The sequence below is a fragment of the Terrapene carolina genome, unplaced genomic scaffold (genome assembly GCF_002925995.2).
Source record: "Terrapene carolina triunguis isolate 2854851 unplaced genomic scaffold, T_m_triunguis-2.0 Scaffold95, whole genome shotgun sequence".
In the NCBI taxonomy this organism is placed as follows: domain Eukaryota; kingdom Metazoa; phylum Chordata; order Testudines; family Emydidae; genus Terrapene; species Terrapene triunguis.
This window is the reverse complement of record NW_020664446.1, coordinates 44,173,214-44,200,386: the sequence shown is the minus strand read 5'-3', so window position 1 is coordinate 44,200,386 and position 27,173 is coordinate 44,173,214. Positions and strand designations below refer to the sequence as shown.

General features: G+C 44.7%; 1 protein-coding gene across 1 annotated transcript in view; it reads left to right on the top strand.

Moving 5' to 3' along the window:
* Window positions 1-4,178: 4,178 nt before the first annotated feature.
* LOC112105364 (nucleolar RNA helicase 2-like) overlaps window positions 4,179-27,173 on the top strand; it is a 34,138-nt gene continuing 11,143 nt past the window's right edge. The window contains exons 1-10 of the mRNA XM_026651007.2: window positions 4,179-4,345; window positions 5,579-5,848; window positions 7,960-8,035; window positions 8,779-8,957; window positions 11,084-11,201; window positions 12,361-12,546; window positions 17,404-17,549; window positions 18,668-18,817; window positions 25,846-26,007; window positions 26,840-26,959. Coding sequence (XP_026506792.1) covers window positions 4,244-4,345; window positions 5,579-5,848; window positions 7,960-8,035; window positions 8,779-8,957; window positions 11,084-11,201; window positions 12,361-12,546; window positions 17,404-17,549; window positions 18,668-18,817; window positions 25,846-26,007; window positions 26,840-26,959 — 1,509 coding nt within the window. The 5' untranslated portion in view covers window positions 4,179-4,243. The remainder of the gene's footprint in view (window positions 4,346-5,578; window positions 5,849-7,959; window positions 8,036-8,778; window positions 8,958-11,083; window positions 11,202-12,360; window positions 12,547-17,403; window positions 17,550-18,667; window positions 18,818-25,845; window positions 26,008-26,839; window positions 26,960-27,173) is intronic.

Below are 27,173 nucleotides of genomic sequence, written 5' to 3'. Positions count from 1 at the left end.
GTGAGTTCAATCTCTCCAACTGTTGGATATGTGCCCAGACTCCCCATCATTCAGCGGGATTGCCCTGGAAAGTAGTACCCCAAAATTGGTCAGACTTTTGTCAAAGGTGGATGGTTACTAGCAGTAGCACCTCTGACAATTTAAGTTTGCCAATGATACCCTGGCCATAGAGAAAAGCATAAGTTCTGAGCTGTACCAGCTTCGACTGCTGGCTTTGCAGAACCGACAGGCCCTAGATTATGTGTTAGCCTCATGAGGCGGGGTCTGTGCCCTTATTGAAAAAGAGTATTGTACCTATGTCCCAGAGTTTTCACAGGACATTAACAAGCACATCTTGTCAGCTGAACGGGCCTTTAACCAGTGGAAGGCCCAGGAAGGGGAACCCACTATTTTGGATTCCCTTTGGGGTTGAATACCTGGGTTAGGGGAACTAGGGGATGTAGGGGGAAGCATTGTTCGCATCTTGCTCACAGGTGTGGTGATATGTTTTGTTCTTGTTCTTTTGCTCATTTGCTGTAAAGTGCTCATATGTAAGATTTGTACCTCCCCCTCCCCAGAGGTTCCTTTATACCATCTCATTGATAATCCTGATTGTATGAAGCTTAATCGCATTTTGTCTTTAGAGTATGAGAAAACTCTGACAAAGGTTTGTTGAGTGTTCTCAAAGGAGGGATTGTTGGGGTCCACTAGGCATAGCTACCAGGTAACTCGGGAGAGTGGAAGGCCAAAGTATCAATGAAGCTCTTTTGCTCTGGGCCTATCTGAACCCCCAAGCCCCATCTTGTGAACTCTCACCTACTTCTGTGTTCACTGCTTACAGGCTCTGTAGCAAGCTGGAGCAGAAATGTATTGGTCAGCGTTTCTGGCAGGTGGCTGCAGTTTCACTCACACTAGCAGAAATAATAGAGATAAGGAGCAGGGGTAGTTAGTTTGCAGGCATCTAACCCAAGGTCGCAGAGACGGGGAAAGTTTTCTCACAAGCTTATGTAGAACTTATTGTAACAGTTGTCTGGTAGGGAGGGGTGGGAGAAGTAAGAGGGAGTAACAGAACAAAGGCTTACACAGAAACTGCTTGGGGTATAAAAGGTAAAAGTTATTTGTATTTGTTGCACTGGATTTGAGACATGCTGGTCTCCTAGTGCCATTTCAGAGCTCTGAAATAAACTTGGCTTGCTTTCTCCCCTCGGTGTCTTTATTGGTGCTAAGCACACCGGGCCACGGACCTTTGATGTCCCCTCGAGACCCTTAGGCGGTAACATGTGTGGCAGAATCAGTTTAATAAAAGGTGATTTCTGCAAATTGCTCTTTGTTTATTCTCAGTCACCATTTTCTGGTCAAATCTAAGAATGTCTTCAGTGACGGATATCTGTTGTTTCCATACAGGTTGTCTTACCTCTCTTATTAAGTCCCTGCACTGTCTGGTTAAATGTGCTGTACTGAAAAATCTTGCTGAGTCTGTTAATCATTTTACTACATTCATGTATTTTCCCATTTTGCAATCGTGTACAAGCATACAAGAAAAACTTCTTGACATCGGTGGAAACTTTTACTTTAGCTACGTGTCCACAAATGTGTAATATTATAAAATCAACTTGCCTAACCAGCTATAAGGATCTGAGATTGTGTTTGTTTACAAGGCTCTGAAGTATTTGGAAGAGAACTGAGATGCTGCCATTCTTCTCTCACTCTGAAGAATCCAGATAATACACACTGATGTATTTTTAAATAGTTTGACCCTTTAAATAAGGAGCAGATACCACCAATAAGGAACCAGCTTCAGCCTTGACATATTTTAGAGATTACCAACCAATGAGAATCAACTTTTTTAAGGAAAATAACTGAAAAATACAAGTATAAAACAAGATTAAAACTGATTATTTAAATCAAGGTTTTAAACTAAAGCTGTTCAGATTGCATTCATGGAGCAGTAATGATGACCTCTAGTGGTGAAGACAAGGAGTCAGGTAGCACCTTAGGCCTGGTCTACACTACCCCCCCACTTCGGACTATGGTACGCAAATTCAGCTACGTTAATAACATAGCTGAATTCGAAGTACCTTAGTCCGAACTTACCGCGGGTCCAGACGCGGCAGGAAGGCTCCCCCATCGATGCCGCGTACTCCGCTCGCCGAGCTGGAGTACCGGCGTCGACGGCGAGCACTTCCGGGATCGATTTATCGCGTCTTAACCAGACGCGATAAATCGATCCCAGAACATCGATTGCCTGCTGCCGGACCCTACCGTAAGTGTAGACGTACTCTTAAAGACTAACAGATTTATTTGGGCATAAGCTTTCGTGGGTAAAAACCTCACTTCTTCGGATGCACAATAGTGAAGATTTGTCTATTTTCATGGCTGTTACATCCTAGTGATGAGACTCTCACTTATTGTGGTCAGACGGCTTCTCTAAAAAAGAAATAATATGGGAAGGAAGGGGAAGTAGTCAGAACAGGTTATGCTTAAATAAATCCTGTATCTTCGGACAGATGGCTGTGTGCCCTGGGGACCCTTTCAGCTAGTCCAGGATAGCTGTCTCAAACAGGCCCATCCTAGGAAAGCCCAGCGAGGTGGCAGCCCAACACTGAGCGCACTGCTCTGACTGCAGCGGGGCCCAGGGCATCGGTGCTGAAAGCCATTACACAAAACTATAAACCCTGTAAATGATGGAAAGGACTTCAAATGGTGGGGGGGGAGGCTCACGCACCCCAGCACCAGTGCCGGGTTTACAATGGCATCAGTGGCTCCACTGAGCCGGGCCTATGCTCAGAAGGGGCCCCAGCCTGCTCTGCTTACACTGTGCCCCGAGACCCAGCTGGCTCCCCCACCCACCACTTTCTCCTCTCGGCCGGCCCGCTGGCCAACCAAGGGTTCCTCTCCACTCCCTGGCCCACACCCCTGCTCATCTCTGCCCCCCCGGCCAGACCCCAGTGCACCTCTGCTTCCCACCACCTGTGGGGCCCTGCCTGTCTCCCCAGAGCTGAGCCGCCTGGGACTGGTGTAGAAGCCTGACCAATCTCAGCTGGGGGGGAATGACAGTGGGGCTTGGTTGGGCCCCTTCAGGCAACTGTGTCTTGAGGGATCCTGGCCGGGGCAGGCCCTGGCCTGGCTGATCACGCCACTCCCAAGAGGCTGGAGTAATTCCCAGCACAGGGACCAGCCCTGGCTACGCTGCTGGCTCAGCCCATCGACTCTGGTGAGTGTGGCCAGGAGGCAGGGCATGGGGGAGGAGGTGTCTGGGTGGGGTGTTGGGCTGTGAGGAGGCAGGGAAGATGTGTGTGTTGTGGCACTAGGGAGTGGGGGTTCTGTGTGGGGTGCTGGGCAGTTGTGGGGTGGCTGTGGACGGGGGGGCTGTGGGCAGGGGTGGTTTTGGGCAGGGTGCTTTGCATTTGTGGGGGAGGTCTGGGAGAACACTGGACATAGTGGGTCTGGGGAGGGCCTCTGGCCACAGGGAGGAGTTGGGCGGAGTTATGGGGTGTGTGGCGTGGCACAGAGCCACTTGCCACTGTGCATCTGGCAACTGCTGGTTTGTAAATAGTGCCCTTGCACTGGGCTGGTAGAGCGGGGCCACCCCTGCCATACCATGTCCCGCCCCTTGACGCTGGCTGGACCCAGTCTGGGTATTGACTTCCCTGCGCCATGCTCCCTTGCCTCCATGGGGGCCCACAAAAGGTTAATGCGGCCCTGCCCAGCACCTCTGGCCTGGGGTGCACGGCGAGCAGCACCGCTGGGAAGGAGACGGTGCCTCGGGGAGGGGCTGAGTGCTTGTGGCGCGGGACAAGTAGGCCAGGCCTGTTCGCTGCGTAGGATGCGGGCAGCGCCCAGAGACGTAAGAGGCTCGCGAGGGGGCCGCACTCGCTCCGCTCTGGGAAAGTAACGGCGCCAGCACACGCCCAAGGCGCTGCCCACTGCGTTTGGAACCTTATGGTCGCTGTAACCCCGGTGCATGTTGGGCCCTGTAGTCTCATTGAGCCCAGCTGCATGCCGGGCCTCGTAGGCCCCATGGCGCTGCGTTCTGCTCTATGTGACGCTGCTGGTTGCCGGCGCGGGTAGTGGGCGTGGCGCGAGCCGCTGGAGGGCCGGCCCTCGTGCAGGCCAGTGATGAGCGGTTAAGCCGGCCCCTGCCTGCGCCTCACTGGTTGCCGGCTGGCGAGAGGGTGCCGGGGCGGAGTTTGTTCTTCTCACACCCGTCCCGGCTCCTTGCGGCAAGTTCGCTCCCGGCGTCCGCGCGGAGCAGCTGGGGGAAATGCCCGAAGCCACCCGGCTTGAAGCCAGCAGTGGGGACGAGGCCGAGAGCCCCATGGAGAGCGGGACCGCCCTGGAGAGTAGCAGGCGGAGGAGGCACAAGGTACCGGCGCCTTTTGCGCTGTCAGGCTGTGTGCGGCAGGGTCCCGGCTGCCTCTGGCGAGAACCAGCTTCCCCGGGGTTGCCAGCCTGCCGTCGGGCTGGGCTCGTGGGGCGCAGCGTGGCCAGATTGTGTGGGAGCGGGGCGGCCAGTGCTGTCCCTGCGCGGGATCCCCAGCCTGGCGCTCGCCCAGTGGGGTGGCGGCGCCTCTTGCCCGGGGGATCCCTGGGGCGTCGGCTGGGCGTTGGGCAGCGTTCCCTCCACAGCCCGCTTGTTTCTGTTACCCGGTGGTCGTGCCCCAGCTGACCAGTCCCTCCCGGGCCCCTCCGGCGCTGGTCCCTGGCTGCCGCTGACGGGAGAGGCTTTGCCTTTCCCATGCTCACTCTTTTCTCCTTGTGTCTTTTGCCCTTACCCGTGTAACTTTCCCTTAGCAATGTTGGTATGTAACCCCGTTAGCTGTCCCGAGTGCTTTTAGTGTTATACCCAGGCAGTGTTTTTGTGTGTTGGTGGTATTGTTGTGCAGGAATCGGGGCTTGCATTGCACAGCGATCACTAGAAGTACTAGGACAGTAGAGCCGGATTTGGGATAAAAATCACATTTTTGTCTGTTCATTTCGTACTCTCAGCTCAAAAACCTGTGCTGTGGTATGAATCCTGTAGTCTGTTTTATGACAGACTCTCTTAAGGTTTTTTACTTCTCATATTTTGGTACTGTTTACTGCCAGAAACAGTATACCAAGTCAGGTGTGATATGGTAACCCTATGTTTCTACTTCACACCAAAGTATATGGTCACCTTTTTAAAAAGGATGAAGTATTTTATAGTATCTGTTACAAGTAATCTAAAAAAGGGTAAAATTTTAGGATTAAACCATGATATTGATCTCTTGGAAATTCCTTAATGGGTTGTAAACTACTTTGTAAAAAAATCACATGTATTATGGTTTGAGTTCCAAATGAATGGAAAGTATAAATTCTTTGCAAATAAAATCAGAAAAATGCATGATGGGATTTCCCCCCATAACCTGAATGAGTCTGTTTTCATACATGCCCTTATGCAAAAGCTGCCTCTGATTTTAACTAATATGAAAACAAGTATTTACAGATGGATAGAGAGCAGCCAGTTCCTTTCATTCTTGGAACAATTACATGTTTTTACAATTTCACAAAGCCTTGGGATGGTATGAAAATCTGCAGTTTTATTTTAATTGTGGTTTCTTTGTTTATTACTTAATAGAAAGATAAAAAAGAGAGAGAGTCTAAACACCATGATAAATCCAAGAAGAGGAAATCCCAAACAGAGGAAAATGGGCTGTCTGAAGATGACCTTGAACCTCCCAAACTCAAAAAGATGAAGGGGGGAGAGAGAGTGAATGGAGATACTGGGGAAGGAAGCCCAGAGCACAAGAAGAAATCCTCTTCCCTAAGTAATGAAGTCACCCCCAAAAAAACACAATGTAATTTCAGTGAAGCATCAAGTGAAGAGTGTGACAGCGAACAAGAGCAGGTGCAACTAGACGCTGGGTTTTGCTACAGTTGGGTTCTTCTATTACAGGGGTTGGCAGCCTTTCAGAAGTGGTGTGCTGAGTCTTCATTTATTCACTCTAATTTAAGGTTTCGCATGCCAGTAATACATTTTTATAGAAAGAGACCTTCTAAAAATATTATAATATATAACTAAACTATTGTTGTATGTAAAGTAAATAAGGTTTTAAAAATGTTTAAGAAGCTTCATATAAAAATTAAAATGCAGAACCCCATGGACTGGTGGCCAGGACCCGGGCAGTGTGAGTGCCACTGAAAATCCGCTCGCGTGCCGCCTTTGACACGTGTGCCATAAGTTGCCTACCCCTGCTCTATTACAACATGATTGAGTTTGGAAGAAATTCTCTCTAATAGATTTACTTGTCAACATTTGTTTTTGTGGGTCCTGTGGCACCTTTAAGACTAACAGAAGTATTGGGAGCATAAGCTTTCGTGGGTAAGAACCTCACTGAAGAAGTGAGGTTCTTACCCACAAAAGCTTATGCTCCCAATACTTCTGTTAGTCTTAAAGGTGCCACAGGACCCTCTGTTGCTTTCTACAGATTCAGACTAACACGGCTACCCCTCTGATATTTGTTTTTGTGTAACCAATATAAAGGATATTTAGCTTTTACTTAAATTACAACATGGGCAGCTGCAAAACTTGAAAAGTCTGAATGCTCAAGTTTTGTATTGCATCGTCATACCTCACAGGAAATATATTGGTTTAAAAGTACATAGTAATAACATGTTAAATATGCTGTGTGGAATATAGCAGGATTTAATTTAATGTTAATGACCCACTAACAGGGCTTCCTGACTGAGGCAGTTCAATGCTGTGGGTAATAACTGCAGCCAGGTAGTCCTTTAAGATCCGATATGGATGCAGTTTCCAGGAGTCTATTTTAATTGGTCTATCTTGAATATAATTAACTTTTACAGTAAAGTAAACTTGAGTTGATTCTAGTTGAAAACTACTGCATATATGTATATGCTCTGCTCTAAATGTTTGTGCTTGACTTAGTCCTCCAAAATCCCATGAGAAGAACTAGACTGATTTTAAAAATGAAAAATCTTTACTGCAGGTTAGTTCCCCAAATATACCCAATCATAACAAGAGTTTGTGTTTCTAAATGTAATGTGCTTACTGCTGAAAACCTTCTTTTGGAAACATGGAGAGAAGCAGTAACTCCCATATTCTTTTCTGTTATTTATAGTTTTTTCCTTGCTTGAGTCCCATTTGATGTGAAGTAGCAATAAGGTTAGTGCTCATTAGTCCTCTTGTGGAGAGAGACTGAACCTTCACAGAAAAATAGGCTTGTAAAGTTTTACTTGGTACCCCTCAGAGCCCTGAAGTCCCCCATCCTAGCTTTCTTTCCTCAGAATTCTGTGTTGGAGCCACCATATCATCAAAACTGTATTAAAACTGCATCATAATCTGTGGAAGGCATTAATATTAGTGAAATGTGGTTCACGCGCTTAAGGTTTGAAACTATTGCCATAGCGGTGCACCAGTGGTAGGCTAATCCAGGGAGTAAGAAATGGCTTGGAATCAAACCTGACTTTTGCTTATTGCAGTACAAATCACTATCACTGGGCCACCAGTAACTGTTTTAAAAATAAACATCCTTGAATTAAACTGAACGAGTACTGGAAGCCCTAGTTATGTGTAACTTGTATCCATTGAATTTGTAGTGGCTACAACACAGAATTCTGAGGAAAGAAAGCTAGAATGGGGGACCTGAGGGATCTGTGGAGGTCATCAAGTAAAACATAACAAGCCTACTTTTCTGACTCTGTTCAGTCTCTCTCCACAAGAGGACTAATGAGCACTAACCTTGCTATTTCACATGCATTAGATACAAAAAATGTGACTTCCTAATGTAAGTTTTAAATCCGTTGCATGGAGGTCACACAAGACAGTGGTGTTTAGTAGTTAGAACAAGAGATTGGATTTCAGGACCTTGTGTTGTGGTCCTGATCCTGCTACTGAAAAGCTGACCTTGGGATAAGTCATTTAACCCTTTCTGCCTTAATTTTCTTACCTCTGAAATGCTCAATACTTATGTGCAAAGTATTATTTTTACCTAACAGGAACTGACTGTAGAGCAGAAGGAAGGTGCTTTCTCCAATTTTTGTATTTCCAAAGGGACTATTGAGCTTCTTCGAGGTAACTTTCTTGGCATAATAATTTAATAGTAAAACTGACAGAACAGAAGCATCTTTAATTCTGTTCGTGTTGATTGTGAGGAAAAAGTAGTAATAAGATGTGTCCCCTACCCTTGTGTATGCAAACACTGTTGTCACACTTCTGGTGGAACCCAAATGGCATGGTATCCACATATGTCGTCCTAGTCAGCCCAGCCTTTCTGCTAGGACTTTAACTAACATAAACCCAATATCAAGATACTGTGGCTTAAAATTACTTTATTCCATTTACAGAATAAGAATTAATTCCACTGAAATTGAGCTAAAAGTTCTACAAAAATACTAATGAACAAATTTATAACACAATATTTGTATGTGATATTATAACAGGATCAAGTAATTCATAAACAACTGTTTTAAATCAAACTACTCAAGAGATTGGAGAAATGGGTGGAGATTACTGCATAAATAGGGCAGCATAATTCTTCTTTTGAGGGAAAGTTGCTGGGTAGGAACAGAGTAATCAGTATCTCTGGCAATGCAATGTTAGCAAATTGGGTGAAGTGAGTCCAAGAACCTTATTGAACTGGATTCTGAGACTAAGTAAACTAGAGAAGGTGATATAGTCCTGCTTTTTCTGGGGATAGTGACTAGTCTGCTTGTGATGTTCTGCCATGTTCAAGTTTACACACATCAAGCACCAAATATAATGTACTTATCAGCTCATTGGACCTTTTAACAAAACCGTATTCGACTGTCTCACAGCTCGAGGTGTAACATACCTGTTTCCTGTGCAAGTAAAGACCTTCAAGCACATATATGATGGCAAAGATGTTGTAGCTCAAGCTCGAACTGGAACTGGAAAAACATTCTCTTTTGCCATTCCCTTGATTGAAAAGCTTCAGGGAGAAATGCAGGAGAGGAAAAGAGGCCGCACACCAAAGGTAACTAAATTACTCGATAGCGAACAAATTCTGATGTCACATTTACTGTATTTTTGTCATGGTGGTTCAGGTTTTAAGTCGTCTGTGAAAAAGGATTCTTAAAGTATGTGCCCATGTAGATTCTGCTGTAGGTATGTATGTGCCTGAGGTCCTGTCTCTTGAATAGCAGTGTCAGTTGGGGCCACACATGCTACCTCATGCTCAAGTGTGAGGGGGTAAAGGGTGGAGTGGCTGCAAACATCCTTCGGTTCTTCAAGTGATTGCACATGGGCATTTTATGCTTGGTGTATGTTTTTGTTGTAGGAGCAGCAGTGATCTGTATGCTCTGTATAACCTGTATGCTCAAAAGGTCTGTTACACTTCTCTCCTCCTCCCTCCCCTCCCTCTTTGAATACCTGTGAAGTGGCTTTCCCCCACCCCTCCCTCCTGGAATGCTTGTGGGATGAATGGGCTGCTTAAACAGCTGGAAGATCAGAAGAGCTCCTAGATAGACAAGATGTCTGGGACTCTAATTAGGCAGCACTCACACACCCAATGCATGGACACTGGCTGAGGTGGAGTGTGACCAACCAGACGCAGCCAAGTCATCTCTAGTCGCAGGCCATGAGGAGCAGGTCCTTAAAAGGGGAAGGGGCCATGTGCTCAGGAGTGCACTCATAAGCTTGTACCTCCCATGAAGGCCCTTTGCCCGGACCGCCTGTCCAGGGGTTCGCTGCGTTGCATTTCATCGTGCCTTGGGAAGACTTACCTTCATCACACCGTCTATCGCTGCGCTGTGGGATACTTACCTTAAAGAATCCTGACATCTCCAGTGCCGTGCCTGTCCTGGGAGCGTGAGTATGCGAGTGTGAATGTGACCCCCCCCCCTTCTTTTGAGCTTAGCTATCAGTATAATAAACGTGCTGCTTTCTGCCAAACTCTGGTGGGTCATTAGTCCTCCCTAAGCTTACTAGCTGGCCCAATTTCAGGTCACAGTTTTTACCTCGAGCACTGTTGTCAGAATGTTTCCCTTAGTAGTGCCCATCAGCACAGCACGAGCACTCTCCGCTGCCACGTGCCACTATGTGCAGGTATAAAGGGTGAAGCTGCCCCTGATTCCCCTGAGTTCCTTCTTACTGCCCTTGACAGTTGTTGGAATTTGTCTTGCTTCAGCAAGTTCTTTCAGCATCTAGTTGTGTATATAAGATTCCCAGTCTTAGTTAGTAATAACGTTTTGTTTATTAAAATTAGTTTCTTGGGTCCCCAATTTCGGGGTTCCATTTGTCAGTATTGAGGAATGCCTTAGTGACTGGGCTTCAAGCCCTATATTTCATCTAAACTGATGCCCGTGCGCAACCCACATTCTAGTTTAAAGGTGTCTGGGTGAGTCTCACATTAGTGATTGGTGTGAGATTTGTAATGACTTCAAGCTGAGGACCAAGAAAGTTAGAGAGGTCAGGCTAAAGTTTCTTTTGAGGGAGACCACCTTCAGAGCCTTCGCGGTTGGAGAGGGTGTTCAACACTTGGGCTTCTCTGAGAAGTGCACGTCCGATGTTGGCAGAGTCCTGGCACCGCTCATCCTCTCTGTTGCGCAGGAAGAATCATAAGAGTTCCAAGGAGAGGAAGACAAGCTTTCCCATATTTTCTGCTCCCAGTTGGTGTCTTAATTTTGAATGAAACTAGCTGAATGAACTGAAATGAAGAAAATATTCTCTTTACACCTGCAGAAGTGAATACTGCTGTCAAAAGCTGGTTTAGTGCTTTAACAAATTGCAATTTCACATACTTAGCCTGTGACTTCCACCAGTTCAGTGGTTTGACTTTCTTTAGAAATTCAGCAGCAAATATGTACTGCTTGAATATTTTTAATTTAAAATATTTTAATAGATTGTATTAAGTTTAGGTCTTAACACAGGTTGTCATGTTCTGTGAGATAGTAGTGTCTTTTACAAGCATGTAAAATGATGACTTTGTGATTTGATGAGGCCATAGGAACCCTGAACTGTGCTTAAATGCCATTTCTTTAAACCTGCAACAATTACAATAGAGGTGTAAATATACCGACCTAAATGGAAAACCTATGTGGCTTCTTGGCAGACTCCAAGTGAAGGAACATCTATTTTTAACTCTTTCTTCCTTCTGTGTAGGTGTTAGCTCTTACTCCCACTAGAGAGTTGGCAAACCAGGTAGCCAAAGACTTCAAAGACATCACAAAGACACTCTCAGTGGCTTGTTTTTATGGAGGAACTGCATACAATGGACAAAGTAAGTAAGACTTCTGTCTAATGATTGACCTGCAGATTGATTGGTAACATTTGAAACACTGTTGTCTCTCTCCAAATAAATAATTTTAATCAGAAAGTGAAGACTCTTAAAGAAACTAAGTAGCCTACTCTGTTCATCTGTGCTAGGAAAACAAGAGGATCCTTAGTAAAACACATAGCTGCCTTCCTTATTCCAGGGGTCTTGGACCTCTTCCACATTGACTTGGGTGTTTGAGAGAAAGGAGGACATTTCCTGCTATGTGTATATGAAAACATTGTATTTGGTCCTGTTTCTTGTAAATAACCTTTGTCTTACAAACATCAGCAAAGTAAATCTAAAAGTGGAAGATGTTAAGTCTTAAAGCTGTCGATGGAGATGGCATCTGTGCGAGTAGCTGGATCTCTTACGGAGAGGATCCTTACATCCAAGAGGGTGGAGGAAACATTCTATATTACGGTAATGTTATTAGTTATATCTGGATGGTTGTGAATGCATAACTAGGCTAGGAAGAAGACACTTAATTGTTAATGGATTATGCATCATGGGCATAGCTATTGGGTTTGGCAGAGATGGAGAAGGAATCCTATTTTTCTGTAGGATTTCAGGAAACGGGGTGGTTAAGTGACATTGACAGCAGCATGAAGAAATTTTCAGAGGCAACACTTCTTTAACATTTTTTAATTCAACTTTTTTGTCCCAGTTTGAACTAATGAGCTTTGATAAACTAACAGCTTTATAGTTTAGTTTTCCCAAGCGTCATTTCAGTTTGATTAAAATAAATAATTTGGAAAGAGCCAACTGTTTCTTAACTGCTTAAAAAAATAACTTGTTAACTGACCACTAAACTCTCATTGCCCTTCTCATTCTTATTAGAAAAAATATTTCACAATGCTGAGACCATTGTGGTTCCTGTTTGTCCTTTTATCATTTTTTTCATTCCCCTTCTCTTCTTTTATTTGGGAAATGAACTCTGACATAAAACTTCACAAGCTGTGGCTTCAGTATTTCTCAGCTGTATAAATTTTCTGATCTCTGTTCAACTAGAACATTTATCAGTGCAGTATTGCCAATATAGTGAAAGTGATCCTGTACTTGTAAGCTGCTGCCATTTTCTAAATTCTTCTGCTCTTACGTGTATCTTTACTAATTTTTCTTTTAGTTGATCTAATTCGAAGTGGTATTGACATCTTGGTTGGGACCCCAGGTCGAATCAAAGACCACCTTCAGAATGGCAAGCTGGATCTTTCCAAACTCAAGCATGTTGTCCTGGATGAAGTTGACCAGATGTTGGACATGGGCTTTGCTGAACAAGTGGAGGACATTTTACGAGTTGCGTACAAGAAGGGTAAATTCCGTATTTAAGTGAATAGTAAGGAATATCATTAGTAATTAGACCATTAAAACCCAGGTGGTTGCATATGGTGTTATAACACCATATAAATCAACTGTCTTGTGACAAGATTAGTGGCAGTGAAAACAAATGAGTGCTATGGAAACCTGCTGGGAATGTGTCTAGGTAGTGTACTATGGATCTGGAAATCATTCATAGAATCTTCAGAACCTATAAGATGTCACTCTCCAGGCATGGCCCAAGTCCATCTGCCAATGGCAGGTAGATAACTTTCCCTGGCACTTATCCATAGGCTGAAATGGAAAGTTGGCGCTCCTAAGCAGTGTCAGTGGAGGCTCCCTATGCTTACCCTTTTCAGCATGTTAATGGGGTCTGACCTCTCATCAGGCTAGTACACCTCTACCCCGATATAATGTGACCCGATATAACACAAATTCGGATATAACGCGGTAAAGCAGTGCTCTGGGGGGATGGGGCTGCGCACTCCGGCGGATCAAAGCAAGTTCGATATAACGTGGTTTCACCTATAACGCGGTAAGATTTTTTGGCTCCCGAGGACAGCGTTATATCTGGGTAGAGGTGTATTTAATCTCGAAGATAAACCCTTCCTCTTTTTGATTCAGTTTTTTTCTCCCTGTATCTGTAATTGATCTGGGATTAGGACTGTCAAGCCATCTGGAGTGGCTCACAAACATGGGTGCCAATGTCAAGGCAGACTTACAAACAAGGGCATAAACTGGTTGTGTGTTCTATAATTAGATTTCACCAACCAAGTGTCAAATGTGAACTCTTTAAGCGCCATATAACAGCATTAGCAGTCACTTACTTACCCTAGATCAATTTTACCTTAGATCTCTCAAAAAAGATGACACTTGTAGCCAATCTTGTAATAGACTAACTAAAGATTTATTAACTTACTAATTTTTCTTAGTTATTTATAAGATTAAAGCAGGTAAATATACATACGAATTAGTTAAAGCCTTAGGTTACAAAAAGTAATAGAAGCTGCAGTAATGTACTGCCTCTCCATGTCTTTTAGGGCTAACCCAAGCTAAGTAGCTTGGGGATCTCTTGCTTATACTTAAAATATTTCCCTCTCCAAATTCAAAGCAGCATAATGATACAGTTCCTTCTGGTCAAGGATTTTTAGTCCGATACCCCCAGAGTTCAAACTGTGATGGGAGGAATGTGTGACGGGTTGGACCCCTCCCCCCCCTTCCAGGGTGCCACCTGATGTACTGGGGTTTCACTGGGCCCTCTCATTCCACCAGCCTGGGCTCCCTCACCCTGTCCTGCTGCACGCACACACACAGATAGGGACACACGCAGCTGCAGAATGACACCAATACTGAAATCAGTGCTGCATGGGAAGTCTTTCAGGTAGGGAATTGTCCAGCACTCAAGTGCACATCCCTTCTGGAAAGTAAACCCAAAATTGTATTGTTTTGTGCTGTATAAAGATCTATACAGCGTAAGCTCATGAAATTTGCTCCCTCCCTCAATGTGGAGGAAGATATGCACAGCTTTCCTCCTGCCCCCCCCAGTTATGAATTGCACAAACTGTGTTTTAGAATAAACAAAAAACAAGTTTAACGACAAAAGATTAAGTGATTACAAGGGATAGCAAACAAATCAAAGCAGATTACTGAGCAAATAAAACAAAACATGCAACCTAAACTTAATACACTAAACTAACTGGTTAACAGTAGCAAATTCTGACTCTAAATGTTGTGTTATGCTGGTTGCAGAGTTTCTTCAAGGTAAACTGCACTGCTTTCAGCTAAAACTCCAGGTATTCCTTTCACAGGCTAGACTTTCTTGCCTAGGCGCAGCCCCTGTTTCTCTCCCAGCCCCCTCCAGCTTAGTTACTTTGTTTCTTCAGGTGTTTTCAGCAGTCTTCCTTCTTGGGTAGGGAGGCAGTGGAGAAGAACCTAGATGAACTTACTCCCCAGCCTTAAATAGGATTTGCATATGGCAGGAATCCTTTGTTTCCCAGTTTGACTCCCACCCCCGCTAATGGCAAAATACCAGCAGTCCAAGATGGTGTCCAGTACCAGGTGACATCACATGACCTTGCAGTGTCAAAGCAGCATCCCAGGAAACTTCTCAGGAAGGAGGGAGATTAGCATCTTCAAAGTCCTATTATCCTTCCTAATGGCCCATCTGGGCTGATTGCATACTGTCTGGTGGGCGTTCTCCAAGTGTAAACACTGTTGTAATTGTTACATAGTTAATATTCCTAACTTCAGATACAGAAGTTATACATGCATACAAATAGGATAATCATATTCAGTAAATCATAACCTTTCCACTGATACCTAACATGATGCGTCTTGCATAAAACATTGTGACGTTTCCCTCTGGTGTTATCTGGACCGGTGATCTGCTAGGTCACGCCAATCTTTGACTCTGGGAGCCAGCCTTACCCTGCTCTGCTGTGAGAACCCCCACTCCTCGGCTGTTCACACACAGCCTCTGGCATGTAAGCTGCTCCTTGGATTGTGCAACCGAATGACACTAGCCAATACCTCCAGTCCCAGACGCAACCCTAGGAACCTTAGTCTTGCAGTGTCCAGTTATGCCTGCTGGATGCTGCAAGCTTATATGAATTTGTCAATTTAACAAAGAAATTGATATGTACCAGGCTTGTTATCCCAAGGGGAGCCTCTGACACGCTTCAGACCAAATGCACTGCTTCAAGTAGACTAAACAGATTTATTAACTACAAAGATAAATTTTAGTGCTTATAAGTCAAAACATAACAAGTCAGATTTGGTCAAATGAAATAAAAGCAAAACGCATTCTAAGCTGATCTTAACACTTTCAATGTCCTTACAAACTTAGATGCTTCTTACTACAGGCTGGCTGGTTGCTCTTCAGCCAGGCTCTCCCCTTTGATCAGCGCTTCAGTTGCTTGGTGTGGTGTCTGTAGATGCAGGTGGAAGAGAGAGAGAGCATGGCAAATGTCTCTCCCTTTTATCATATTCTTTCTTCCCCCTTGGCTTTGCCCCCCCCCCACCTTCAGAGTCAGGTGAGCATTACCTCGTTGCAGTCCCAAACTGACCAAAGGAATGGGGGTGACTCCCTCCAGAGTCTAACAGATCCTTTGTTCCTGTGAGGCTGAGTTTGTCCCATACCTGCCCTGATGAGGTGTGAACTGCCGCTCTGCTCTTGGAGAATTTTTGTCTGGGCTTGCTTTAAGCCATGAGGATACATTTTCAGTCTCATAACTATATACATGAAATTATAACCTATAACATTACTGTAACAACAATGTTCAGTGCATCATGAGCCTTCCGAAGACACCCGACATGACAAACTTTGCATTGGATACCACAAAATCATATTATAAGGATGAATATGGGGATGCAGGGTGTTCCCTCGAGGCACAGTGTGTCACAAATATATCTTACGTATGCCATATTCATATAATATCTCTATGAAGAATATGGGCTGTAGGGTCACAGAGGGTTTGTGCACATCCCCTCTTCATAGGTGTGGGGGGGAGCAATCAACAAAATCTTTTGTCCACTGATGTTCCACAATGGTTTGTCTAGTCTCAGTAGGCCTTTTGTTGGGCAGATGATGACACCTCTTGTGGTAAACTAGTATTTCACGCTTGGTAATGCTTCTCTCCTGACTGAATGGGATGGGGGGTTTCTAGTTTCATAGCAAACACTTTTATAGTTACAAAGCAAACACTTAAATATTACCTTATAACAGGGATGGCCAAACTGGCTCGTGAGCTACATGTGGTTCTTTTACCATTAAAGTGTGGCTCACAGAGCTTCCCACTCCTCCCCTGTTCTCCATCTACCAGATTGGGTGGGGGAGCTCAGGACCTCTGCCTTGCAGTGGGGTGGTGAGATAGGGGTTTCTGCCCAGTGGGGAGGAGGGTCTTGGGGCTTCAGCCCCATGGGGTGGACCTGTCGTGGCTTGGGGCTTCAGCAGGAGTGGGGCTAAAGCCCTGAGCTCTGTCAGGTGCTTCCTGCAGAGCTGAAGCCCCGAGCCCTGGCAAGTGTGCCTCGGCTCTTGAACTTCTGAAAATTGTCATATGCAGCTTGGAGGGTCAGTAAGTTTGGCCACCCCGTCTTATAAAATAGTAACAGATAATATAAGTGAGATTAATGCATGCAACAACTCACGAGCATTTCATAAAGTCCAAACACGTTCTTGTCAACTTAACATCTATTTTAACAATGCTAGCACACAGGTGAGCCAGACTGATTTCCAGTTACGCATTTGTCAGTGTTCAGTGACTCCTTGGCATGAGCAGGCACCTAGTCTGCCAGTGTCACAAACGTTACTTTTGTCTTGTGTGGGTGTTACAGCAGCTTTCTGAATGGTACTAGTAGTTGGATCTTGCTAAAGTTGGTTTGCGTTTTGTTTTTTAACTTAAAAGAAAAAGTGGTGCTAATGATGTTTTATGGGTTGGTCTGGTGGCCTGGTAAGCTATAGTCTGCATAAATACATGGAGTTTTTACCTCCCTTCTTGAACAGGACAGCTGCACACTTACTATGAGGGTGGAGGCAAAAACATCTTATGTTGCTCAAAAGAAAAAACTACTTCTACTTTACTGACATGGATCAGTGTTAATACCCAAGGGAGGTATGTTTAACTCTACTCATCTGGAAGTTGGCTCAAAAGTGAGCACTTTCCCAGAATGGTTGGAAAAGAGTACAGCAGTTTAGAGTACTTCTCATCATGAAGACAACACGAATAGAATGTTGTCCATATTTTATATATCTGAAGCTATCACAAGAGTACGTGGGGCAAATTTGGCCTGAATCAACATGCCACTTTAGGATTTTAGATACCAAGATCATAAAACAGATCATTGTGTTTTTAAGATTCTGAAGACAATCCCCAGACATTGTTGTTTTCTGCAACTTGCCCACATTGGGTATATGATGTGGCTAAGAAATACATGAAATCGAGATACGAACAGGTTGACCTCATCGGGAAGAGGACTCAAAAAGCTGCTGTGACTGTAGAAGTAAGTAACTTGGCTAGTGTGGCATATTTTTAGTTCCCTTTTCTCCATGTTATGTATACTTTATTATGGTATGAATTTGAAAATACATCACAAATATATCTTTCTTATTGGTGTAACTTGGAAATATAGTTTGAAATGTAATACTCTTTTGGTACAGAACTTGTTACAACTACTCAAACTATTTGTTGTAAAAGTGGAATGTCTATATTTTCTCCTGAAATAGCTGGTGATCTTACTCATGACTAAAGCAAAGTTAGTTATTGAACACCATTCTCTGTTGTTACCTTGGCTATTTCTGGTCTTAGCATGTTCCTTTACTTTTAACCTCCCCCCTCCTTCCCCTTTGAAGCAGTAGGCTTTTTATTAAATTAGAAATCACCTAGTCTTCTGGCTGGAAATATCTGCTTTCACAGTGCCACTTCAAACACTGCAAGGTGTGCCACCCTATTGAAGACACTCTTTGATATGCATTCAGTTACTACAGTGCTGGACACAGTATAAACACTTAAATATTAAAAACACAAACTAGTTAAAGTGTTCTTTACCTGACGAAGTAGACACTTCCATTTAAACAGTTTATCCTAAAACTTATTTTTGACTGGTCAGTATGGCACAATATGGTTGCTTCAGTAGGACTGAAAAATGCCAAAATCCATTGTCACAAATAATTGACTTTAATTAAACCATTATCTTCAAAATATGGATTGTTTTTATGTAATTTTCCATAAAGCTCTAGTAAATATCTATATCTAAATAAAAAAATAAACTATGGGCGAGGGGGTGGAATTATGTATACCTGACTCTACTTTGTGGAAGATCAGCTCATTGTTGGTTTCTCTCTATGTGGGGAAACTTGTTTGCAACATATCTAATTTTTCATCCTACAACCACACCTTTTTATTCCGTTTTAGTCTAATCATAGTGGGCAAAAAAATCCATATATTTGATTGCTTTGACATATTTTAATAGTATGTCTAATCTAATCACATTCCTCAAAGGATAACATCTTTGTACTTATATTGGAGTCTACATTTTCAAATATATACTAAATATTTTTAAAACCTGACTTTATTTAAGGTTTTTTATGCCAGCTAAATGGTAGAATATTTCTTCAACAGCATTTGGCTATAGAGTGTCACTGGTCTCAAAAAGCAGCAGTTATTGGAGATGTCATTCAGGTTTACAGTGGCAGTCATGGACGGACCATAGTCTTTTGTGAGACCAAAAAGGAGGCAAATGAACTGGCCCTGAATACTTCTATTAAACAGGTATGCCATCTTAGTTATTTTGCAAGATAGTCTGTTGTTTATCAACATGGGGCTGGCATCAGACCCACGCTAACTAAATCTGCACGAGTGTAACGTTCTTTCTATGGGGACAAGGCAAACTTGGGCAGGAGGTAACTGAACTATCACGTGGTTTCAGAATTTTGATATAACAAGATCAGCCCAGAGTCTACAGCAGGGGTGGGCAAACTATGGCCCCGTGGGTCGGGGGCCGCACTAGCGGCTCAGCCCCGCTCTGGCGCTTCAGCCGGGGTGCTGGGTTGGAGGCCGCCCCGCTCCGGCCAGGGTGCTGGGTTGGAGGCCGCACCATGCAGCTCGCCCCCGTTCCGGCACTCCAATGGTGTGGTGCTGCGTGCAGAGCCGCCTGGCCATGACTCCACGTAGGAGCTGGAGAAGGGACGTGCCACTGTTTCTGGGAGCCGCTTGAAGTAAGCGCCGCTTGGAGCCTGCACCCCTGAGCCTCTCCCCACACCCTTGCCCCAGCCCTGATTTTCCCCCCCCTCCCCCCGCTCTCCAAACCCCTTGATCCCAGCCTGGGGCACCCTCCTGCACCCCAAACTCCTCATCCTCAGCCCCACCCCAGAGCCTGAACCCATCTGCACCCCTTCCCGCACTCCTGCCCCAGCCCTGATCCCCTCCAAACCCCTCGGTCCCAGCCCAGAGCACCCTCCTACACCCCAGACTCCTCATCCCCAGCCCTACCCGACAGCCCGCACCCAACCCCAATTTTGTGAGCATTCGTGGCCTGCCATACAATTTCTAGTCCCCGATGTGGCCCTCGGGCCAAAAAGTTTACCCACCCCTAGTCTACAGCATTGTAGACTTAAATGTTGGATTCCCCTATGGTGCTGAAGAGTCTTCCTTAGAGGTTCCGTAGGGGTGGCACCATCCACAGCTGAGCTCCTCATGCTCCAAAGTGAGAGTATAAAGGGAAGAACCCTCCTTTGGTTCCTTCTTAACCTCTGTGGTCAGAGCATTTGTGTTCCTTGTCAACAAAAACTTTTGTACCTAGTGGCACTCCTTTTTGTCACTTGATGCTTAAAATCTTTATTTGGCTTTGTTGTATTTTAAATAAAATTTTTTAGTTCTTAACTTTTTTTTCCAGTCAGCAGGGCATCCATGCCCCACCTGGTACTGAGGGAGCATATGCCAAGGTTCCCAGATTTTAAAACTTGCTCAGGTTGCAGAAAGCTTGTGCTTGTCAGTGACCTTTATTTGTGCAGTCTCAAGTGCTTAGGTGAGACTCACATTAGCGACAGGTGCTCTATTCGTTGTGGTTTCAAGATCAGGACAAAGAAACTAATGGTTGGGTATCTCCATTACATTATGAAGGTGGCTGGCCTTAGACCGGTATTGGAACCCTATTGATCGTCAAGTGAAGTTCTTCTACTCTCTCTTGCAGTGCTTCCTTGGTTTGTCCTACAGACAGGAGCCCTAGGAGATACCTGTCTGTGGTGCTGTCGTCTTTGAGGCCCAAGACTTCCTGGTCTCCAGAAACGCAAGAAAAAGTTGGCGTCGGGCTCTTCGAAGTCCGGTGCGTGGGACTTCTCTACAGACGAATGTTCTGGTACCAATGGTGGAGTGTGCCCTTTGGCTCCCTACTGCCCAATACTGGCTCATACAGAGAGACTTTGAGCCATCTACTCTGGTGCCCTCCCAGAGACCATCGAGACTGGCTCCCTTGGTTGCAACAGAGCAGTCGTTCCTGTTCACAGTGGGACAGCAGCCTATGTCCGTACTGACTAAACCAGAGGTTAATGCCGTTGCATAGGCGCTGACTTACACTGTTCCCAGTGGGTGCTCGGCACCCCCTGGCCCCACCATCGCCCTGCCCCCATCCCACCTCCTTCCCCCAAGTCCCTGCCCCACCTTTTCTTCGCCTCCTCCCCGAGCGTGCCGCATCCCCACTCCTCCCCCCTTCCTCCTGGAAAGTCCTAAGTAGGAAGTGCTGGGAGGTAAGCAGCTAGGCTGCTGGTGGGTGCAGAGCACCCACAAATTTTTCCCTGTGGGTGCTCCAGCCTCAGAGCACCCACGGAGTCGGCGCCTATGTGCCACGGCCAGGGTCTTCTTATGCCTGTCGGTACTGCAGTCACTGTTGCTTCAGGGCAAAGTTCCCTGTCGAGGACTAGTGCAGTTGTCAAGACCCTTTGTACTAGAATGCGCTGGTTTTGGTATTGGCTCTTTCCTCCTGGTTTGGTGCCAGATCCTCCACACCGCATATTACCAGCAGCTAGGAAGCCATCCATGGTTCACCTGATACCGTGCCCCTGATGCAAATATAAATTGAGGTCACAGAAGACCCTTCCCGGTACCATGCCATGCTGCCTTTTGGAATTCCCAGATTCTCCGTCAAGTTTTGAGGGAGGCTTTCTCGGTATTGATACAGAGTTCAGATCTTTCTTCCTGATCTCATTCCTGCACTCACTGGCATGGGTTCAAGAAGACTTCAACCACAGATTGGGACGTTTGGGCCAGTCATGCCTAGGGCCCGGTGCTTCCAGCTTCTAGATTTCACTCACGCTCACACTCACTTCTCGTACTGGTACTGAGACCCCTGACATGGTTGGTATTGATCAGCCTTTGTATGTTCAAGCTCAGGACTTTCCTCACCTTGCTTCAGAGCTGGAGCCTGCCCCAGTACTACAGGATCAACCTTGGGAGCAATCTCCATTGCCTCCCCTTTAGGCATCCTCCTCCTCATCTGAAGAGGCTCTGGTACCAGAGGCATCATCCCTGCTGTGACTTTAAGACATCAGGAGCTTCCCAGGAGAGCAACAGCTTCCCTGGGCATCCAAGCTGAGCTAGTGGAGGAGAATACGTACGAGCTGATCAACATTCTCTATTAACTGTGGCAGGAAAGGCAGCCCCGCCTGTCAATGAAGCCATTTTACAGGCAGCTGAAACATTCTGGCAAACCCATTTCTCCATTCTATTTGTGGCCAAACAAATGGAACATAAATGCCAGGTTTCATCCCAGCAGTTTGAATGTTTTTTTTATTTACATTCTACATGTGGCTCTTTAGTTGTGGCCATGATGAATGAGAGGAGCCAGTAGAGCTGGGCTAAGGCTACCCTCTCCCCCCTCCCCCCCCACCCCCCGAAAACACAGGTGCCAAAAAGCTCATCCTTTCTGGTAGGAAAAACTTATCCTACAGCAAGTGTGCAACTCTGTATTGCCAGTTACCCTGCTGTTTATCTCATTCCTGTTAATTTTCCTTCATTAGCATTTGACTAGTATGCTAATAGACTTCTATTGTAAGATACACAGTGGTAACCTAGGGAGATAGGTGTCTCCCATCTCCTGTCTGAAGGAGTCTGTCTCCACTGGGTGACCTGCCTTTAACTACAAGGCTTTATACCAGAGGTGAGCAAACTACCGCCCGCAGAAGCTAGCCCCCGGCCCCTCCTCCGCTTCCCCCCTCCCCCGCCGCCTCACCTCACCTCGCCGCCAGCGCTCTGGCCCGCTGCTCCTCCTGGGCAGCGGGGCTGCAAGCTTTTGCTGCTCTGAGCAGCATGGTAAGGGTGGGGGGTTAGATAAGGGGCAGGAGGTCTCCGGGGGCATCAGCGAGCAGGGGGCGGTTGAATGGGGCGGAGGTTCAGGGGTGGGGGCAGTCAGGGGACAGGGAGAAGGGGTTGAATAGGGGGTGGGGTCCCAGGAGGGGGTGGTCAGGGGACAAGGAGCAGGGGGTGTTGGATGGGTCGGGGTGGGGGGAGTGGGAAGGGGCGGATAGGGGGCAGGAGCCAGGCTGTTTGGAGAGGCACAGCCTTCCCTACCCAGCCCTCCATACAGTTTCACAAAACTGATGTGACCTTCAGGCCCAAAAGTTTGCCCACCCCTGCCTTATATGCATAATTTCCAGTGTATATGTGCATATGTCTTTATATATTATCTGTGCGTACGTTTTTCAAAGATTATGATGACCAGTGTGACATAGACTTTCAGTACAAACCTCATGTGACAGTCCTTGGTGAACTAGAATGTAAATACCAGACCCAGGGGCCCCTCTAACCCTTATGCATCCCTGCACCCTCTCCCAGCTGGCATCAAGAGGTCCTTGAGTCAGTGAGTGCATCTGGTGGCTATTTGAGCGATCCAGCCTCGCATAGACAGAGTGAGTGAAATTAGTCTTACTATCACAACCAGATGTCTGAAAGGTCTAGATAGATTGTTTCTACCTGCCAGGAACTTAACTCCTTCTTGAGATTACAGTTTAGCATTATCTGCTCGGTTGGACACTCCTTTTGAACCTTTAGCATTGTGCACGCTTCTACACCTGGTAGGTAGTTTTCTTAGTAGCCATTGTTTCTACTAGGAGAGTGGGATAACTGAGTGCATTGGTCACTGATCTGCCATACTCACCTTCTACAAGGACAATGTTCAACTTAGACCACATGTAAATTTCTCTTGAAAGTAGTATCTAATTTCCATCTGAAGCAGACTGTATAGCTGCCAGTTTTCTTCCCAAAGCCACATACTCACAAGGATTAGTGAAGGCTTCACCCCCCTGGATGTTCATTGAGATCTGGCTTTTCACTTGGATAGGACAAAGCCCTTTTGAGTTTCTTATGCAGTGTATGAAAGTTCAATCAGTCACTATTCAGACTCTCAACCAGCTGCATCTCAGTATTATGCTTTTAGAGGGAGCCTCCTGGTGAACTCATGGCATGCTCAACCAGAGCACATTTTGGCCTTGGCAGCAATTGTGGCACATGTCCTGATTATAGGCATACATAGGGTGGCAAAGTGGTCTTCTGTTCATATATTCACCAGATAGTAGGGCCAGTGGTCCTGCAGTCAAGTCGCTTTTTCAATTAGACGCCGAGCTCCACTGCCTGGGATAACACTTGGGAGTCACCTACAGTGTAATGGACATACGCAAGTACTTGAATTAAAAACAGTTACTCACCTTGTAACTGTTGTTCGAGATGTCACATATATTCATTATACATTATATTCTTCCCTGCATTGGAGTCTACCAATGGCTTCTAGTGTGAAGAAGCTGAAAGAGGAGTTCTGCAGGTTATGCTCTGAAGTCAGGGTATGAGGAACTTGGCAGTGGATGGGGCTGCCACTATGCATACCAGTAAGGAAAACTCTGACACTGGTGCACAGGCCATGCACATACGTACATCTGCAACACATTTTGAAGAAGATGAGTAACTTCTTTTATGACAACAGTGAAGGTTCTGATGCATCTTTTGGAAGGTGATTTGTAGTCATGGGAGTTACTCTGACGGCGGTTCGTAGTGTGGTTAACGTACTATGACACTAGCACAGAATACTGGTTTCAGTGAATGACTGGGATGCACCTCTTGTAAGAAGTGTCAGTTACTAGGGGTTACTTCTGTTTTGTTACTTTAGTTATTAATTACTAGGGGTTAATTTGTTTTATTACATTCATTATTTATTAACTGTTTCATGAGGAATTTGAAATAAACTTAATTTAAATCTGTATTGGGGCGTGAAAAAAGGGGGGTTCTCAGACTTTCTAGCGTCACAGAATAGAGGTCTTCAGTTCTTATTTCTGAGACTCAAGCCACAGCACTTGCTAAGTCTGCAGAGAAATGAAGATAGTTGATTTTAGTGCTAATACTAGCATTTGAGATACTGGTGCATCAGCAAATCACCCTGACATTAGTGATGAGTGCTGGTATTGCAGTAAATCCCTTGGTGGTAAATATCATCCTAGTACAACTCCAATCTGCATGGTATTGATTTTAATAATTGATTCAATCAGATCCATTACAGCATGAATAGAAAGTAGTATGGCATTCTACTTTTTGGGGGGAACTGAGAAGCTTTTACCTGCTACACCTGTGTTCAGGAGTGTTTTTCTCCTGCACTATTAGATGATCTCACTAACAGCTAAACCTGAGCATGGAGCCTTTTCCTGCATTCTGTTGGTGTTAGTGATATCACCTGTTGCATGGGAAATGCAGAACTCTGATCTTGGCAGGTAAGAGAAAAAAATATTTCCAGCTGTTTTTGTTTTAGTATCTTAATATATCAACTTGCTGGAGGAATACATACCCATACCCTCTACAAAGCAGCATCAATCTGAAATGTAATCATTTTAAAAGAATTTAGGTCCTATAGCGGCCCCTAAGTCCTTATCCAGTTTGTGGTTTATAATCCTTCTCTGTTCCTGTGTGGAAGACAAAAAGAAAACTGAGGCTACGTCTACACTTAAAAACATGGAAGCAGCACAGCATTGCAGCTGTGTCACTGTCGTGCTTCAGTGTAGATACTTACTACAGTGATGAGAGGGTTCTTCAGTCAACGTAGTAAATCTGTCCCCCTAACTGACTGTTGCTCAGCAGTGTGGATTTTTCACACCCCTGAGTGATGTAGCTGGATCAGTGTAACTTTCTGGTGTAGACCAGCCCTGACTATACATAAAATAAAGAAACAATATTCTCTAATCTTTCAGTTATGTTAATTTTGGGAGTTTGTAATAATAGGTAAAGAAACTTTCAGGCAGATGTGTGGGTGTCTAAAAGATTATTTTTAAACTCTTTTTTTTACTCATTTTTTTAAAAATCATTTTTATATTTTAAGAATTACTGGTACTTTTGCCCTTGCTGCTTTTGAAGGGAGCATAGGTTGTGTATCTTTCTAGCAAAAGGCAGCTAAATGACATTGATGATATAGTGGCACAATAGTGTGAATAGAACTGCATTAGAGGTAGCTTTTATTTTGGGACGTCAACAAAGTCTGTTGGATAGGGCACTGAATTGGAAGCTGGGACAGGGTTCTAGATCTAGCTCTGACACTGACTCTGTGTGGTTGTGGCAAGATACCTGTTGCTTCCATTTCCTAATCTGTAAAATGGGAATAATGCTTTCCTACCTTTTGTAAAGCACTTTGGGCTATAAAGGTAAAAAGCACTGTATAAAAGCTAAGTATTGACATAATTTTTTGCCATGTAAACTAAAATATTTCAGTTTTTCAGTATCCTTCCTATAGTGTGGTGCCTTTTATACACACTCATAATAATCTTGTTTTACAGGATTGCCAGTCGCTGCATGGTGACATTCCTCAGAAACAAAGGGAGATAACATTGAAAGGTTTTAGAAATGGAGTGTTTAAAGTTCTGGTTGCAACTAATGTAGCTGCCCGTGGTTTAGATATCCCTGAAGTTGACCTAGTTGTACAAAGTTCACCACCGAAGGTAGGAAATGGGTATGTTGTGTCTCTTTTGTAATATATACAGTAGTCCTCTATTTGTTTTCATGTGATTGATAAAGTAGCATTGAATTGTGGTATTCACCACACACACAATTCTTATTATAGTTTTGCAGTAAGGAAGCTTATGGTAACCAGAGGTAGTCTCCTGATCAGAATACTACTTAGGATGCATCAGTTGTAGAGTCCAAGGTACCTTTAGGGGTGTTTCCTTTTAAAATGCCTTCTGATGAGCTCTGGCAAGGCTCTAGCTCTGTTTGATGTATTAACTGTTGAGCAAAGTTGACTAAAATCCTGCCCTCCAAAGCAGTGTATGGTGGTAAATTTGAAAAGAATTTGGAGAGGCAGTAGAATAGAATGGCTAGCAAGAGCAACATAATTGGGTGGGAAGAAGAGCCCAGTGGAGAGAGAGAACTCTGAATGAAGTTAGGCGAATACAGACAAAACCTAGGTTTATTCAACGTAGCTGGGGACATGCTGACTTCTCATCCTGTACACTGTGGTAAAAGTGATATGTGTGGTATTTAGCTATACGTGGAATTGCACAAGAGCAAATTGAAACCTTTGCTTGAATTCCCTATGATGATAGAAGCATAGTGGCACATAGTTGGCCCGGGCTTGTAACTTAAGCTCTGAGCAATATTTAACCTAGGTTTATGGGGATCTTTTTTACCTAGTTTGACTTAATTCATTAAAAATAAAAATTAATTTCTCAGATACAATTTATTATAATATATCTCAAAACACTAATGTAATAGCTTCCATGGACCTTTGTGTGTACACTAAATTGACTGACTACAAAAGTATTTTTCTTGAAGGATGTGGAGTCGTATATTCATCGTTCTGGACGCACAGGCCGAGCTGGACGGACTGGGATGTGTATCTGTTTTTATCAGCGAAAGGAAGAAAGTCAGCTAAGACATGTGGAACAAAAAGCAGTACAGTATCATTTGAGTCATGTACACTTTGTGTATGTAGTGTGTTAGGATAGCTCAAAATCCTGCAATCCATACGCTATTTGATAATCAGATTGTTATGAAGCATACAGTGAGCACTACCCTCTAACTGAAGTTTAGCTGGTTTCCCCTTTTTCCTCTTACTGGATAATCACTTGTCACCCACATGTGTAATTGGTATATGCTGTTCCACATG